Source organism: Kryptolebias marmoratus, linkage group LG3 (genome assembly GCF_001649575.2).
Source record: "Kryptolebias marmoratus isolate JLee-2015 linkage group LG3, ASM164957v2, whole genome shotgun sequence".
Lineage (NCBI taxonomy): Eukaryota > Metazoa > Chordata > Actinopteri > Cyprinodontiformes > Rivulidae > Kryptolebias > Kryptolebias marmoratus.
The window spans coordinates 1,760,019-1,775,614 of NC_051432.1; the positions used below are offsets into that span (position 1 = coordinate 1,760,019).

General features: G+C 41.8%; 1 protein-coding gene across 2 annotated transcripts in view; it reads right to left on the minus strand.

Moving 5' to 3' along the window:
• Nucleotides 1–256: 256 nt before the first annotated feature.
• The window catches only part of LOC108245315 (trinucleotide repeat-containing gene 6C protein), a 51,392-nt gene continuing 36,052 nt past the window's right edge, over nucleotides 257–15,596 (minus strand). The window contains exons 6-22 of one of the 2 annotated variants that reach the window (XM_017432117.3): nucleotides 14,925–15,128; nucleotides 14,245–14,408; nucleotides 14,059–14,136; nucleotides 13,813–13,870; nucleotides 13,473–13,615; nucleotides 13,038–13,184; nucleotides 11,089–11,238; nucleotides 10,717–10,836; nucleotides 10,516–10,599; nucleotides 9,795–10,089; nucleotides 9,284–9,448; nucleotides 6,865–7,059; nucleotides 6,424–6,573; nucleotides 5,016–5,234; nucleotides 3,072–3,145; nucleotides 2,775–2,914; nucleotides 257–2,358 (exon numbers count right to left, since the gene is read on the minus strand). In XM_017432117.3, the coding sequence (XP_017287606.1) occupies nucleotides 2,001–2,358; nucleotides 2,775–2,914; nucleotides 3,072–3,145; nucleotides 5,016–5,234; nucleotides 6,424–6,573; nucleotides 6,865–7,059; nucleotides 9,284–9,448; nucleotides 9,795–10,089; nucleotides 10,516–10,599; nucleotides 10,717–10,836; nucleotides 11,089–11,238; nucleotides 13,038–13,184; nucleotides 13,473–13,615; nucleotides 13,813–13,870; nucleotides 14,059–14,136; nucleotides 14,245–14,408; nucleotides 14,925–15,128 (2,744 nt within the window). In that variant the 3' untranslated portion in view covers nucleotides 257–2,000. Of the gene's footprint in view, nucleotides 2,359–2,774; nucleotides 2,915–3,071; nucleotides 3,146–5,015; nucleotides 5,235–5,998; nucleotides 6,249–6,423; nucleotides 6,574–6,864; nucleotides 7,060–9,283; nucleotides 9,449–9,794; nucleotides 10,090–10,515; nucleotides 10,600–10,716; nucleotides 10,837–11,088; nucleotides 11,239–13,037; nucleotides 13,185–13,472; nucleotides 13,616–13,812; nucleotides 13,871–14,058; nucleotides 14,137–14,244; nucleotides 14,409–14,924; nucleotides 15,129–15,596 lie in introns of those variants that run through there. The other variant, XM_017432120.3, reaches the window with a different exon arrangement.

The window sequence follows — 15,596 nt, forward strand, 5'->3', positions numbered from 1 at the left end:
CCCCGCCCACCCCCACTCCAGCAGGTGTCGGAGACAGCTGACGTTGCAAGCCTCCGGACAGAACAAGGCTAATGATTTTGGAATAACTGTGATATTCACTTTGATATAGTTCAAAGAAGGGCAGAGAAAAAAAAACAGTCTGAAGGTTTTGTTTGTTTTTTTGTTTCTCGCCCCAAAGTCTGATGGAACATTTGAGTTGTTTCCCTTCGTCCTGCTACCAGAGGAACAGCGGCAGACACGCTTCCACGGAATAGGATACAGTACGTTAAAGAGCAGGAGTTTGTTTCCTGTTTGCAATGTCTTTCGATTTATTGGATTGCAGTTGAAGCGATTTGCTCTTCATAAGTGCTATGATCAAAACCCTTTCAATTTATAAAAGTCTCTTCTGTTTGTACAGTACCAAACGCAAGGAACACTCGTAGGTCTACTGCATTAGGAGGAACCCCTCTTATTTGGTATTGTGCCAGACACCCAGAACCATCCGATCCCACTGCGGTTTCAGTCTCTGTTGGGTGTGGCTGTGGCACGCAGAGAGGAAGTGTGCATTATTGTACCCAGTGTCCCTTTTTCAGCACAGTTCGACAGCTGCTTCTTCCTCTTTGCAGTTTTCCCAACAGTTTCAGTGGGACTGGAGGCCTGAAAAGAATCCAGTTTAAAAAAAAAATGTAAAAAAAAAAATGGGGAGGGGGGCAAAGTTTTTTCTTTTTTTTGGTTTGTTTTTTTTTCTTTTTCTTTTTTAAAAGTTCCAAAGTCTTTTGCTTTAATTAGCAACAATCACAAAAAAAAACAACAACTAAAAGAAACCAGTTCAGATGGAGTATGGACGGAAGAAAAGTCGATGGTGTATATTGCACAATGTAACTGTCACATCAAAGTAAAACCGAGTAGTTTTTGTCCTCCGAAAATTGGCTGACCGTGTTGGCTTTGTAACAAACTGAACATTAGAAAATTCAACAAAGCACCAGTAAGCGACTGAGGTCCAGGCTTAAGGTGACCAGAAGGATCTGGGTCCGCGGGAGTCGATGATTAGATTCCATCGGACGTACAAGTTCACGAGGAAACACACGCAGCAAAGGTCGACGACTAATCTTCTCTCAGCTTATATCTTGTGGTAAATTTAAAAATAACAACAGCAATAATGCAGGGATTCACGCTTATAAGTCAACAGCTGTGCCCCCCCCCTCGTGAGACAAATTCGGGTATCTGAGCAGATGATTGGTAGTGCCAGTTGTGTGGTCAGGCCTTCTTCCTGCCTGGTGGTCACCAGACGCAGCGTGTTCCGCGTGTTGGCTCAGAGGTGAACTGTGCAAGATTTCAGCGATTTCTTCAGTTACAAAACAAACTTAAAAGAAAAGAAAAAGGCGGCTTGGGTAGGACCTGGGCCAGAGAGCACTTAAGGCTAATATTAGTGCTGAGAAACAAACATCAACAAAACTAGTAAAGGTCTTAGAATATCATCATTGGCCATGAATATGCTGGGAATGGTTGTTTTAAGTATTATTTTGGGATGATTTTTTTTGTTTGTTTGTTCAGTTCTTTTGAAGTCTCAGATGGCAGCTTTGATTGCTTCTTTTAAAAACACTTCACACAGAATGTTGCGTTTACTTATGGAAAAAAAAAAAAAAAATCAAAACACCTAAAAGGTTTCTTTGTGTCGTGTCTAATTTCATTTTTTTTTTATATACGATGCATTTTAAAAAAATACTAGACGGAGAAAGGGGTAAACAAAATACAAAGAGGACCAGAGTAAAGCAGAGGGGCTGGGGTCTGTAGTCTGTGTTAGGGACCCCCAACGTTCTGATTTACCATTCACAGTTCCAAACAAGTCTACTTGATACTGATTATCGCCACATGATTTGCTTGGGTTTTGCTCTTGCTCATTTTCGATCATTGTTTTCATTTGGAGGTTTGTTTTGTTTGTTTGTTTGTTTTTTAAATTCCACCCCCACCAACAGTTTAGACAACATGGTGGCGGTGGGTTAGTGTACCGTGGCGTCATCCTACATGGACTCCCCGCTCAGCAGATCTCCAGGCAGCAACGTGTTGATGGGGGTGGGGCTTCCGATCACGCGTGCGTCCTCTCCGCCGGGCGGGCCCCACAGGCTGGAGTACTGGGGCACTCCACCCCACAGCAGGTCGTTCCCGCTGCTCTTCCCGCCGCCGCCCCCGCCGCCACTGCTGCTCCACTGGCCGACCGAGTGAGACTGAGTTGCCCCGCCCATCCGATTCTGATTGGTTCCCAGGTTGGCGTGCCAGCTCGTGGTGTTTGCCCCCAGCGACTGGCCTTGTGCAAAGAAGCGGTTGATATCCTCCTCCCCGGCGAACTCTGCCAGGATGGTGGTGTTTCCAAGCACGCACCTTGTGGGACAAAAGCAAAACAAAAATCACAAATAATAGTTCAAAAGCAGCGTGAAATTGGTGGCACACACTAAAATCATTCCTTATTGGTGTGTTTTCTACTTCTGTGACGTAGTGAGAGCTGCCCTAACCCGATTTCTTGCTGGTGCTAATGAAACAGAAACAAGTAGACTAGATCCAACCGTGAACTGATCAGTAATTACTCATGCAAAAAGCTCATCTGACTGAAAGATGACTTCCCTCTTCTTTCATGTGACATTTAAAAATAGAAAAAAAATTCAAAAAGAGAAGGTGTCCTGAGAATTGGAAAACACCAAAAACCCAACAGCCAGAACAGTGACGTTTCACTGAAATCTTCCCCATTTTCTGTCTGTCTGTCTGTCTGTCTGCTCTAAGAGTTTTTAACTGGCGCTCACATGTGCAGGGACTTCTGGGCCTTGGCGGCCTCGTCCTTGGAGCTGTAGCGCACCACAGCGTTCCCCTGAGTCAGGTTGAGGTGGAATGTGATCAGGGGGCCGTGCTGCATGCACAGGGTCCGCAGAGTTGAGCCATCAATCTGACAAACACAAGAAAATACGTTTAAAAGAAGAACTTCAGAGAAATTCATGCAGCTCAACTGCTTTATTCAAGTTTTCTGTCATTTTGTCTACGCAAAAACAGAAAGACGGTGCAAGTTTTTCTTCTTTTAATACATGTTACTGAGCGGTACGTACTTGTGGGGTGAGATTCCTCAGCACCAGCCAGCTGCTGGTTCTGTTGGAGCTGTCAGTGCTCCACGTGGTTCCCTCTGTAGGTAACAGAAACAGAAAACAGCCATGCAAATGAAGTCAGCAGAGAGTTTTTGTATTAGAAAAATAAACAATTTTTTTAATGAAACAACAAATTGGAAACTGTTCTTTTCATAACACACTTTCCAGTGAAGTTATTAGCAAACCTAACCTCACAGGAAGTAATGCTTTGCTTAAAATGTGTCAGGACCGCAAGGAAAATTCGTTTTTCCTCTTTGCTGCATAAACGACGATGTGACCTGTCAAAACGAGGTCACACTTCTGTCACAGGACTGGCAAACCCCAAAATGTCAGTTTAACAGGGCGTGTTCGCGTAACATTCAGAAAGCGAGAGATGTGAGCGTACAGGAGCTCCTGTGACAAAAGCTGCACCTGTGAATCTGCAGTCGCTTGTGTGTTTGATGGGAATGAAATGAGAGAGTGACATATTCTTCTCAGTTTGATTTAAATCTATAAACAAAAAACATCTAGATTTATTCTCAGTGAGAGCAGGTTCTGCAGTGTTGCAACTGTGGCTGGAATTTTATGAGAAAGGTTATATTCACTGCCTCGATAGCAAAATAATACTATCAAACATCATTTATAACGTTTAACCAAAGTTTGTTCTGTGGCTGAAAATGAAACCAGTGAGTCGATATTTAAACAAGAACAAAAACACAAAAGCAATGCTTTATGTATCTGAATGTACTTCTTGTTTTTTTAACATGACAGTGAAATTTTTCGTTAAGCCTCCGAATTGTAAATAAGTGCTTAATTTATTTTCATTCGTCATTACAAAACCAGTTTTCTTGATAACAATTAGGCACTTTGGATGGTGAAACAAAAAAACATGATTCAAAACTGGACTCTGGTGGTGCTGGGCAGAACTCGGAGCTCATACAGTCCATGGCGTGCACATAAAAGACATGCACAAAGAGGCGGAGTGGGAATTATAATTACTGCAATATGGCTAAACTAGCTGTTTCTGACAAAAAATAGAGGCAAAAAACAGAAATTCTGTTTTTAAAGGGAACACTTTTTGCATGTTTTTGTACTTCCATTTGGGTTTCTACTGCTTCTAGAAACAGTCCAAGTGCAAAAAAAAACAACCACCCAGTTGTTTTTTAGCAACAAGTAAATGTTTTCTGGTGTCTGCAAAACGGCCTGTTTCAAAAACCTCTGGATTGTTGCATCACAATCCCTGTTACCATCAACCCCAAGCCGAGCCCAGCCCCTCACCTAGCAACCCAAGTGGAGCTCCACCCACTTCATTAGAAGAAGACCATCATGTTAGTTCTGCTGGTTTTACTGCTGAACAATGTCTGCTGGAAAAGGAAAATGTTCTGTTGTCGGCTGCAATATAGACTGTGTCTAAACTGCCGCTGTCCCGACCCGCTACCAGTCGGGTTTCCGACCGCAGATTGCCCCTGTCCCAAAGTAAGAATCCTCAGAGTTTGAATCAATAACAATATAAATGTGCGTCAGATCCGCAGCATTTAATCCTTCAGAGAGTTTTAATGTTTTGAGACAAGACAGTGAGTTGGGGGGCGTGGCCAACAGCAACTTATTTGCATAAAAGTGACGTAGCTCTAAAGCCGCTCATTCTGAACTGAGCTCAAAACAGGCAGAACTGATCAGGTGAAATTTCAGTTTCTGAGAACAATTTTGTGAATTAAATGTAATGAACATGTTTTGTACAGCTCACAGACCTATCCTGACTTGTTCAAGGAAGCAGAATAGGTCCCCTTTAAGTAATGTATTTTAGGAGGTTTCATCATAAAGAAAACAACACATGAAACTGAACCTGTAAAATGTCCGAAAATGTCCTAATTCTGTGTCGCAAAGAATGGGGGAGGTGTGCAAGAGCTTCACGTAACAATCGGCTCTTACCAGAAGAGTAGGAGCCGCTCCAGCCGGGGGCCAGACCCAGGGAGTTGCCACTCCAAGTGGAGGAGGACTTGTTGGTGTTGGTGAGGCCCGGTGGGGGCCGGGACGGGGCTGTGGTGTTGCGTGGCCCCTGAGGGACTTTCCACAGTTCGTGGGACAGAGATGCTTGACTCTGAGAGATGGGCCCTGGGGACCAAGTGGACTTCATGTCAGACAGTTTACCTTTGGACAGAGAGAAGATCACATCAGGAGACGCATATAGTGGAGAGAAAAAGTGTTTGCCTCCTCTCTGATTTCTCATTCTTTGTCATACTTAAATGTCTCAGATCATCAAAAAATTGAAATATTAGAAAATGAAGGTCTTTATTATTAAAGGGGGGTAAAAAAAATCTAAACCTACATGGCCCTGTATGGAAAAAGTGATTGAAAAAGAAATCAGGAAGTGGCAAATGCTTTTTCACACCACTAAGTGGAATTAAAATGTGGTTGCATCTGGTTTACAGAACAGAAACGCCGCCTCAAAAAGTGCAAATAAAAAGGCAAACAGTAGCAAGGTTTTTTACGGCCGCATGCTTGTAAAATGCCAAAATGTATCACAAACGTATTCTTTTTAATGTTTGAAAAATGTAGCTAATGACCGGAAATGAATCAGAAAAATCTGCGCTCAAGAACGATCTCTACGATTAAAAAAAAAAAGACTAACGCTCAACACAATCATGTGCAAATGTTTTCAAAGAAAACTACATCTACTGTCCCGTCAGAGGCTACCAGAAGGTTCTAAGTCTTCCTAATAAAAAATCTTAAAGTGAGAATGAACTTCTCTCTATCCTTGCAATGTTTTGCAAAATGAAAAAGTAATATAAAGTAGTATAAACCACACACATACACATACACACACACACACACACACAAACCACAGGATAGGGTGTGTGCTGGTGAGATGACTCTGGGTGAGGCTTGATTTCTTTGTGGTTTTGATAGAAGAGACACGGATTGGTGACAATCAAAGCTGCTCTTCTCTAAGGGAGCATGCTTTTGTAAGAAACGTCAAACACACACAGGTTAAGGTTTGGAAACGGCTAAGCTAACCTTAGCCAATTTCAAAGGAGGGTGGGAACACTACTGGACGAGTACCTGAGCTGTCTCCATCACAGGACGACAGACTGAAAGAGCTAGAATAGTCACTGATTGGCCAGTCACTGCTGGTGGGAGGCAGTGGAGAAGCTGGGGAAGTGGCTATGTTGATGTAGAGAGCACAGTGTTGCGAGCGGACACGGACGACAGAAACGACATGTAAGAGAAGGAAACGTCATGATGCAGCAGTAAATGGGAGTGTGTGGTGACGCGGAGGAAGACTAAGACAGATCGTCTCTCTGTTCTGAACGGGTGTTTTTTAGGCTTCTTCCCATACCTCCGTTCCTGTCCCGCAGCAGGTATCGATTGACGTCGTGAATGTTTGTGTTGATGGTGGGGCCGCTGGGGACGCTGCCAGGGGTCATGTTGGGGTCATTCTCAGGGTCGATGTTCTGAAGGCCCTTCCATGGCACACCCGGACAGAACTCTACTCCATAAAGATTGAGGATGTTAGTCACATGGCAGGAAAGTCAAATATGCACGTTTCTAAGCTGCAATTATCTTCACATTTGTTTCTAAAATAATTACACTGATGTTCTCAGGACACCCCAGAACCATTTAGTATTCAATGTAACTTCCTTACAGCTGCTAATGCTAAAACACCGACACACAAACTGTTTCACCATACTCTGGCTGGTAAAATGATAAACTATCAACCACTAATATTGATAAAAAAATAGGGGCTTTACAAGACAAGGGAGGCATGTTTTATTCTCACCTGGAGGCCAGTTGATGTTGGTCCCGTTTGAGATCTTTTCATTGGGGCTCTTGCCTTGGCCCCAGCTGTCAGGAGGCACCAGGGGGCTGGTGGGGGACTCAGAGTTGGAGATTAGATTGTAAGGGCTGTATGAGTCCTCCAGCTGTGGAGGCTTCCCAGGGGGTACCAGGGTAGAGGCAGCAGAAGATATGGCACCTGGGCGCATAAACGCAAAGTACTTCAGTGCTTAACTGAACAGGAGTGACAAGACAAACACACTCAACAAGATAACCTACATAAAATGGTATAAAATAAGAATTGAAGTACAATGTTATTATCTAATGTGTTTATAAACTCAAGTGTTACTTTATGTGGAGTCTAAGAATGCTTTTCATCCATGCATGTTGGACAAAAGAAAAAGACTGAGCTTGGCTTTATTATCAATTAAAAAAACTTTGTGAAGGGTGCCAATGCAGCCACTGTATGAGATTCCAGCTTACATCAAACTTTCTTCTGTAACACCCAACGTGGATCTGGGACTTACTTTTGGAATAATCTAAGATGGCAAAATGCAGACGTTTTTTATCTATAAACTGTGTAAGAAGTGCAAGGAGAAGCGAGATCAAAAAAAGCTGCTGCTGGTGGCTCATGAGGGTCACCGTGGTAACCACACACCGGTGGCTTTCACTTCCTGACAGCACTCAGCAGTGGCAGAGCAGACATTAGGTTTGTGAGAGTAAAACAACAGTTTGTTAGCCAAATTTTTTGGGAAAGCTCAGACAACTCAAACATTATCTCGCTAAGTTGAACCCTAATGAGATGCGTCAAGACATCTTTAATGTTGGGAAAACTGTCAAAGATCTCAAAATGTCCTTTCAGTCATCTCCAACCTTTTGTGACTCATTTAAACTTTAAAAGATGTTCCAACTGTGAAGTATATCTGATCGATGGAGCTCCAGGTAGAGCTGGGTTTTCTCACTTGTTTTGCCAAAATCCCATTCTTGTCTATGTGGAAAAATCTTGCAGTTTTTTTTTTTGTCAACTTCACCTGCCTCCTACAATCTTCTGCTCCCAAAGGTTATGGCTCACTATTCCCTGAGCAACATATATGGATGTTTTTATTTGTGTTGTTTTATTATTTTTTTTCAAAGATAAGAGAGAAATATTGAATTGAAAGTCGTGATGGAAACAGACAATTATCTGCTGAATAGTAAGAAGGGTGCTTATGCATTAGCATTCCTAAGTATTAAAACTGTACTTCATATATTTTATTGTCAACAGAAAAACAACTTACTTAAAAGCCTTTCTTTATGCCCAAGTTATGAGCATTTTCTTGTGCTTTGGACACTTCATTTAATTCAGTATTCAAATAATAAACAGATAAGGATTTAGTTGGTTGTTTGCAATATTAAAGTGTCCTCCGTGTATACAAATACACACTTTAGACTAGGGGCACAGAATAAATCAAATATTGGATAAAAACCTGCATAAATCATATTACTTTCAAAAGACAAAAACATCTATATTTAGACTAGAAAAAAATGTGATATTCATAAGGCTGGGCAGCCCTTTTCTGACTCATCACTAGTGGAATCCTTTCTGACACATAATGAGATTTTTTTTGTAGGGCTTGCAGTCAAAATGTGTGAACAAATCAACAGCGCAAATAAAAAGGCTTGAAAAATGCGAGCAACAATAAGCTACTATCAACTGCTGACTTTCTCATCTGCAAACAAATAGCATATAGACATACAGTCGTATGTTTTTTTTTTTTTAAAGTTGTGCTGTGTGAAGTCACGCCGACTCAGTTTCCGAAAGGGTTTCTTGGAACGAGCGAAACGCTGGTCAGAACAACCAGAAACAGTTTCATTGTTGGCAGTAGTGTGTGAATTTATACTCCTGCAGTTTCGCATCAGACAGCCTCACATGTAACGTGATCCGTTTCACAATATGGTGTTACACCCAGAGCGTGTTGCAACACTGGGAAAAAACATGAAAGGAACTTTGTCACAATAGATACGAAAGTAACACACAGTAAAATATTACTATAGTGCACTTAAACCATATGAACTATTTAAGGTTTGAGAGGTTTAAAATGGCAGCCCTGTTCTGAAATCATCTCAATGTCATCCTTTCTGAACTAAAAGCTCACTGACTGATGTCTTCTGCAGGTATTAGACCGACAACATGTCAGCACTGCAAACAACCATAAAACCCGACCTTCTAAAAATAAGGCTGCCTGCCCAGCACATTTTAGAGACTTCAGAGAGTCACCGTTATTTGTTACAATTGTGCACAAGGTTTGCAACATCTGAAAAATGTCCCATTTTTTTTCTTCAGACAAATGAGTGTGGACAAAACCTCCATAAAAAGCTGGTTTTCTAACAGTTCACCAGAAGGTTTTGTGTAATAAGCGTGAACCTGTTCGACTGTAACCTACCATGCTTATTGAGGTTATTCTCCATATTTGAGGAGTTGCCAGAGAGGTTGTCCATTGAGTTCGAGTGCGTCCACTGGGACAGGCGAGATTGGGGCTGGGGGGGCTCCTTCATGGACAGTCCCCCAACGTCCATGCCGTTTACATTCATGTTTGGATTCAGTCCAGCTGCACACAAAAACACAAGCGCATTCTGGTTACGCTCTTTATACACAACAACATCCCACCTGCTACTAAAACAAGAGAGGAAGTCTCATGAAAACATTTCTTTATTCCAACAATAGAGGTTTACTGTTCAACGCTGGTGGAGGTTGTGAGTGTTGGGAGTTCAAAATAAAAATGCCTAGTTACATGTTTGTTTCTTAAAGAAAACCGACAAATGTTTGATTATGTTTTAGAACTTAAGAGTTGTTTCCTTGACGTGTTTATGAATTATTACAGTAGGTTCTTCATCTATACAGCAACTCTTCCTTTAATGGTACAACCAGTGTCAGTGTTCGGGTCCAAGACTTACAAAGAGGGTAGGTGCTGTAGGCATTGGGCGAAGACGGAGGCTCTTTGGTGTGCAGAGTGTCAGCGAGGCCCGGAGCCTGGTGGGGGCCTGTGAAGGGGTCCAGGGTTGATTTTCCGGAGCCAGGGCCTCCGGCGGGGCCACCGTGGGGGTGCAGACCAGCAGAGGAAGAGGAAGAGGACGAGGAGGAATGTGAGGGAAGTTGCTGCTGCTTCATCAGCAGCGCCTGGTACAGCTGGCGCTGGTGCTGCTGGATTTGCTGGATCTGCTGCTGAATGTTGGTGATTGTACGTGCAAACTGGAGGAGAAAGAAAACGATTGTCTTATTAACAATTTCCAAAATGGAAAGAAGTGTGCTTTTTGTGCTGTACAGACAAGGAGGACAAAAAGAATAAAATTATATTTAGTTGCATGAGGACAATAAGATGGAAATGTATAAATATGAAGCAAAGACAAAAAAAAAGGCCTCCTTATTTTAACAGATTTTTTTTTGCTGATATCCAACAATTGAAATGTCAAAGACGGAAAGGAGCTGTTGAGCACATTTAAAAAGAAGTCATAAATAAAATGATTGAACAGTTATAACATTGTGTGAATATGAAAAAATAAAAAAACAGAAAAAGAAGAAGTTGTGTCACCAGAAAGACACTATTCATATAAGGTCACGCCATGTAATGAATGACCAAATGTTTTTCTTCCTGTAATCGTGCATTTATTGGCTCACTTGCTGCTCTTGTTGCCTAATGGGGCCGGAAACGTTGCGCTGCGCCTGCATCATCTGCTGCTGGATTTGTAAACGCTGGTACGCCTAAACAGAGGGAACAATTTTATTGCAGACATTCCAACAACACAGAAAATGATTCTTTTATTCTGAACCCAAGTCAGATCAACGTTCATCGGAAATCAATTCAAACCGAAGCCTTACCATTTGCAGTTGCTGGAGTTGATACAACAAGTTCATTTGTTGAGGGTTTATTGGTGAGGTTAAAAGTGCAGGATTTAGACCAATGTTTTTTGCTGCAAACTGCAAGAGCTGTGCTTGGACCTGGGACGAGAAAAGACGAAAAGAAGACGTGAGAAGACAGACATTTAAACGACAACAGCGGCCCCTAGTGGCAGGACTAGACACATAAAAATCACACTGTTGAGGAAATTTTGGGGGCTTTTATAAAACAAAAAAGAACAATTTCTGAGCTCACCTTCATCATGTTCTGTGTGTTAAAAAACTGGCATACCATTTTATAACTACAACAGTGTGTATTTTCACAACTTACAGTGTGAGTGTGTGATTGACTACCTGAGGGGAGAGAAACTGAGGCACTTGAGCACGTAGACTAGGCTGGGAGGAGCTGAGAGGTGGCACTGGTGGCTGAGGAGGCTGCTGCTGCTGCTGCTGCATGGCCCGGGTTTGTGCTGCTCCACTACTGCCAAACATTCCACTGGGTATCTGAAAGTACCAGCAACATTTAATCTTCAGCTATATTCTGTCTACACAAGCACTTTTACATCATTTTATTATCAAGAACTAAAACTGGTAACATCCTGTCCCAATGTGATGCAAAAAAACCAAAAAAAAACCCAACTAGTCCACGCATTTATCACTTCTACGCTGGACTATCAGAATTCTTTATTATCATGATGTCTAAAAACACTCTGGGGACAAAAAAAAAAAGAGTTAGGATGAAAATTAAGAGGGAGATATTTCTCCAAGTTTAGATTCTCTTCATTGTCCTTCTGTAAAATTTAAAATAGATTATAAGATCTTGTTAACAGAGCACTTTACTCGCAGACTGCAGGTTTACTTGTGGTTCCTAGAGTTTCTAAAAGTAGAACAGGAGGCAGAGCTTTCAGTTCTCAGGCTCCTCTCTTGCGGAACCAACTTAAAGTTTCTGTCCGTGAGACTGACACCCCGTCTACTTTTAAGACCAGACTTAAAACTTTCCTTTTTGATAAAACTTATAGTTAGGATTGATTTGGGTTTCCTGAGTTATCACTTTGACCACATTTCCTCACTTTGCTGCTGTCTTTACTCGCTATACTCTCCATGTTTGTATTTGCAGTCATTCCTGTCAATAACATGTCTTTTACGTCCCACCTGGACCAGTCATTCTGTGTTTGTCTGCGTCTGTTTCCTGTCCTCTCAGACCCCAGCCAATCGAGGCAGATGGCAGCCTATCCTGGTTCTGATGGAGTTCTTTTTTCCTGTTAAAAGGGACTCGTTCCTTTCCACTGTTGCCAACCTGCTGCTCAGGATGGGTGAAGTTTCGAAACAATTTGCTGGTTTCCTTAGAAAGACAACTTAGTACTATTAAGACAGCTTTTTAATAAACCAAATCTCAATATACTGCACTGGATTGAATTGACAGTATGTAAATGGATTTGGATCTGGATCTACTTTTGGACTGAACTAGGGTGTGTATAATTTGATTTGAGCTTACTTCTTTGTATAGTGCCCTGAGATGACTTTTGTTGCGAATTAGTGTTATATAAATAAACTGCACTGAACTGAGTTGAAATGAACTGAAGAGCAAAGCCAGAAGAAGAAACTGTTCATAAAACTGATCCAATCATCCAAACAGTCCTGCACTTTGCTCCAAGACTTATCTCAACATTTCCAACTCGCATACCAATATAATAAACATTTTTCTTTTTCATTCTCCCTCGAGGTCAAACTTGACAGCATAAGTGAACGCCAAGACGAGAGCTGCTACATGCTATGAAAAGTTTAATTATTTTCATTTCTCCAGAAGGACTGAATTATTGTTATTCAGTTTAAGGCAGCATTTTGGACATTTCAACATTATGAGTTTTTATTTTGCTCCAAAATGAAGAAGAAAAGACCTGCTCAGAATATTTCCGGCCCCTGCTTTGTTTTCTCGACCAAGACTGCCGCTGATTTTAACAGCCTCTTTAGGCACATTAAGTGAGCAGCAGTTTTTGAAGGACTCGTAGGCAGAGAGATGGTTGCGATTCTGATTATCTGTTCTTGCTACACTTAAACTCTGGAAAGTTATTACAAATAAAAATGGTTAGTTATTTGCAGGGTAACAAAAGAGGTTTTGAATCCATAAATATTTAGAAAGCAACAATTTAAGTGCATTTTGACCTGCTAATATTTATGACATTTTGTCTTAAATTGTCACCCAACCAGTGACGTGCATTAACGCTACTTTTTTCCCTCTGCTCATTTATGCTAAAACTACAAGCTATACTGTGCATTAAAGTAAAGTAAAATAACTTAATGACCTGTCTGTTGTTCAAGTTTTGCATGGCCAACCCCGGATTGCCCTGTCCCAGACCCTGCCCAGGAAGGCTACTGCTGGCCAGGGGGAGCTTCAGGCTGGGGGAAGGCAAAAACGGTGATGGAGGGGCGTCATCTGACAGGACACCATCCTGGAGCAGAAACAAACCGATTAAAGAAATGGGCAGAGGGCAGGGTGGGGTGGGGTGGGAGCATTTATGATGAGACAAAAGTAAAATTATGCAAGCGTGCAATTTCATACAACTGATCAAACATTAACTACCCATGATCTACTCTATATATTAACATGTTAAGATGATAAAGTACACAATGAGAGGATAAATCAAAAGAAAAGTAACACTCTGCATGAAGGTGTTGCATTTCTACACATCATTTACGAGCGGTATTTGTAGAAGGTGGTCAGCTGCTCGTTTTCTCACCTTGTCGAGAAAGGCGGTGCGGTCTGAGGGGTCTTTGGAGAGTGCAGAGGGACGACACACAAGAGGCTTGTTCATGCCGTTGCTGTAATCAGATAAACCCATGCCCCGCTTGTCCAGGTCCGTCTTCTTCTCCAGCAGGGCGGCTAGAAGCAGGAAGCAGGACGACAAGAGGTTACAAGTGGAGACTGTAATATTTTATTAATTAATATACTGCAGTGTGATGTTTTTCTTTCAGTCTAACAGCTATGTAAGGCTGACTGGCCAAAAAAAAAGAAAAGAAAGAAATTGTAGGTTTTTTTATATTTAAACCCGCTCAATCCAAATATGACGGTGAACATACTCATGGCCTGGTCGAGGTTCATATTGTTGCTCTTCAATGCCTCCTCAGCAGGATCTCTCTGTTACACATGAGTAAAATATCTGCAGTTAATAAAACCCAAAGGGGTTTTACGACAAAAAAATGCTTTTTTAAATTGATTTGCTTTAGCACTGCGGCACATATTACTCATTTCATTTAAAATTGTAAGTATTAAAACCGTATCTATGAAAAAACTTTGTGTAAGAATTGTGTGTCAGTTGTTTGTACCGGAAAGCCCATGTCAGTGAGTTGTTTGATGAGACGGTTCATGATCCAGGCTTCATCTGGCTTGCTGCTGATCTTCCCCTGTGACACACCAGCAAAATATTGTCTATTAATTCATACCATAGTCTTGTTGCCATAGTTTCTCTCAACTAATATTTTTCTGAAGAAAAGTGAAGTTTGTTGTCTTACCTTGCTTGGACACTTCTTGGGTCCATTGCCCCAGGAGTTACAAGAAGAGCTACTCTCCTGGGAGGTGGGGCTGTTCCATACATCCCCATCCTCATTGTCCCATTGGTTAGTAGACATGCTCATTTCTTCTCCATTTCCCCAGCTATCTTGCATAGGTTTGGGGCCTAAAAAAGTAACACAGGCAAAAAGAAAATATAGGCAATCAATGTTTTAGTATTTGTAATGTCTTCCATGTTTGCAATGCTCAATTTATTTTTGAGGGAGCAGCAGGTAATTTTTAACCTGACCACTTGGTGTCACTGTTGCCATCTAACAGTAAGCTCGTTCCCCTGCACCTCCCTCCATCGTTTCGAACAGTTCAACCTCACAGTAAAAATAACCACAACCTACTGAGGCGTGGAATTACTTTAATCCCAGCAATACTCCACTCAAGTGTCACCAACAAACACCTTCATAGCTGAGAGAAATTGCAGTCGTCTAAAGAAACTTCCTGTTTTATTTTCTAGCCATGTGTGCTGTGAAAATACACAGATCCCCAACACCAAGCAGTGGTTTACAGAAAGTTTACAAGAGAGACTGAAAGTAACCTGCTATTCAAAAAGCTTAAAGTTGCAGATATGATCACATGCTGAAGCAAAAAAAAAACTTTTATTCATTTATCATTCATTCTTGGGTGTTACCTGGCTTGCAAGGTGCAGAACCTGTGGGTCCATTGGACCTGACAAAAGGGCCAGGGGGCTCATGGCCACTGTCCCCCCATCCTCCAACGCCACCTGGGGGTTTACCCCAAGCAGAGGTACCATTGTCAACAGCTGATGTTGGAGCTGTTGGCTCTCCCCAAGCAGGCTCTGACTTGGGCTGAACACTAGGAAGCTCTCCCCATCCTGACAGAAAAAACAGGTTCAATAAAAAAGGCCAAGTGAAATCCCATAAATAAGTTCTTAGTCCACAGATTTTATCTCCAAATAATAAACCATCTTTTGTTCTCAAATAACTGACTGTTAAGAGCTTGAATTTAGAATGCGTGTGGAAAATCATACATTGAGAAAATCATCATGATCTTTTAAGACTTCTTAGCTGATTTTTAGCAACAATAAGAAACAGAAATCATGAGAAGCGCAGTATCTTGAATACCAGCCTCCTCCTGATTGGATGTTTCTTGGTTGTCAGGTGGTGTCTCTATGAATATGTAGGAGCAGAAAAAGACGGCAGCTCGAGAAAGGTCAGAGCTGTAATGATTTCAGCTGAGTTGGTTGATTAACTGTATCTGGTTACCCCGAGTACATCTTAAGGTGGTCATTAAGCGCCAATGGAGGTGTGCTACAAATGGCAAACAGCAGGGTGCAGTGGTC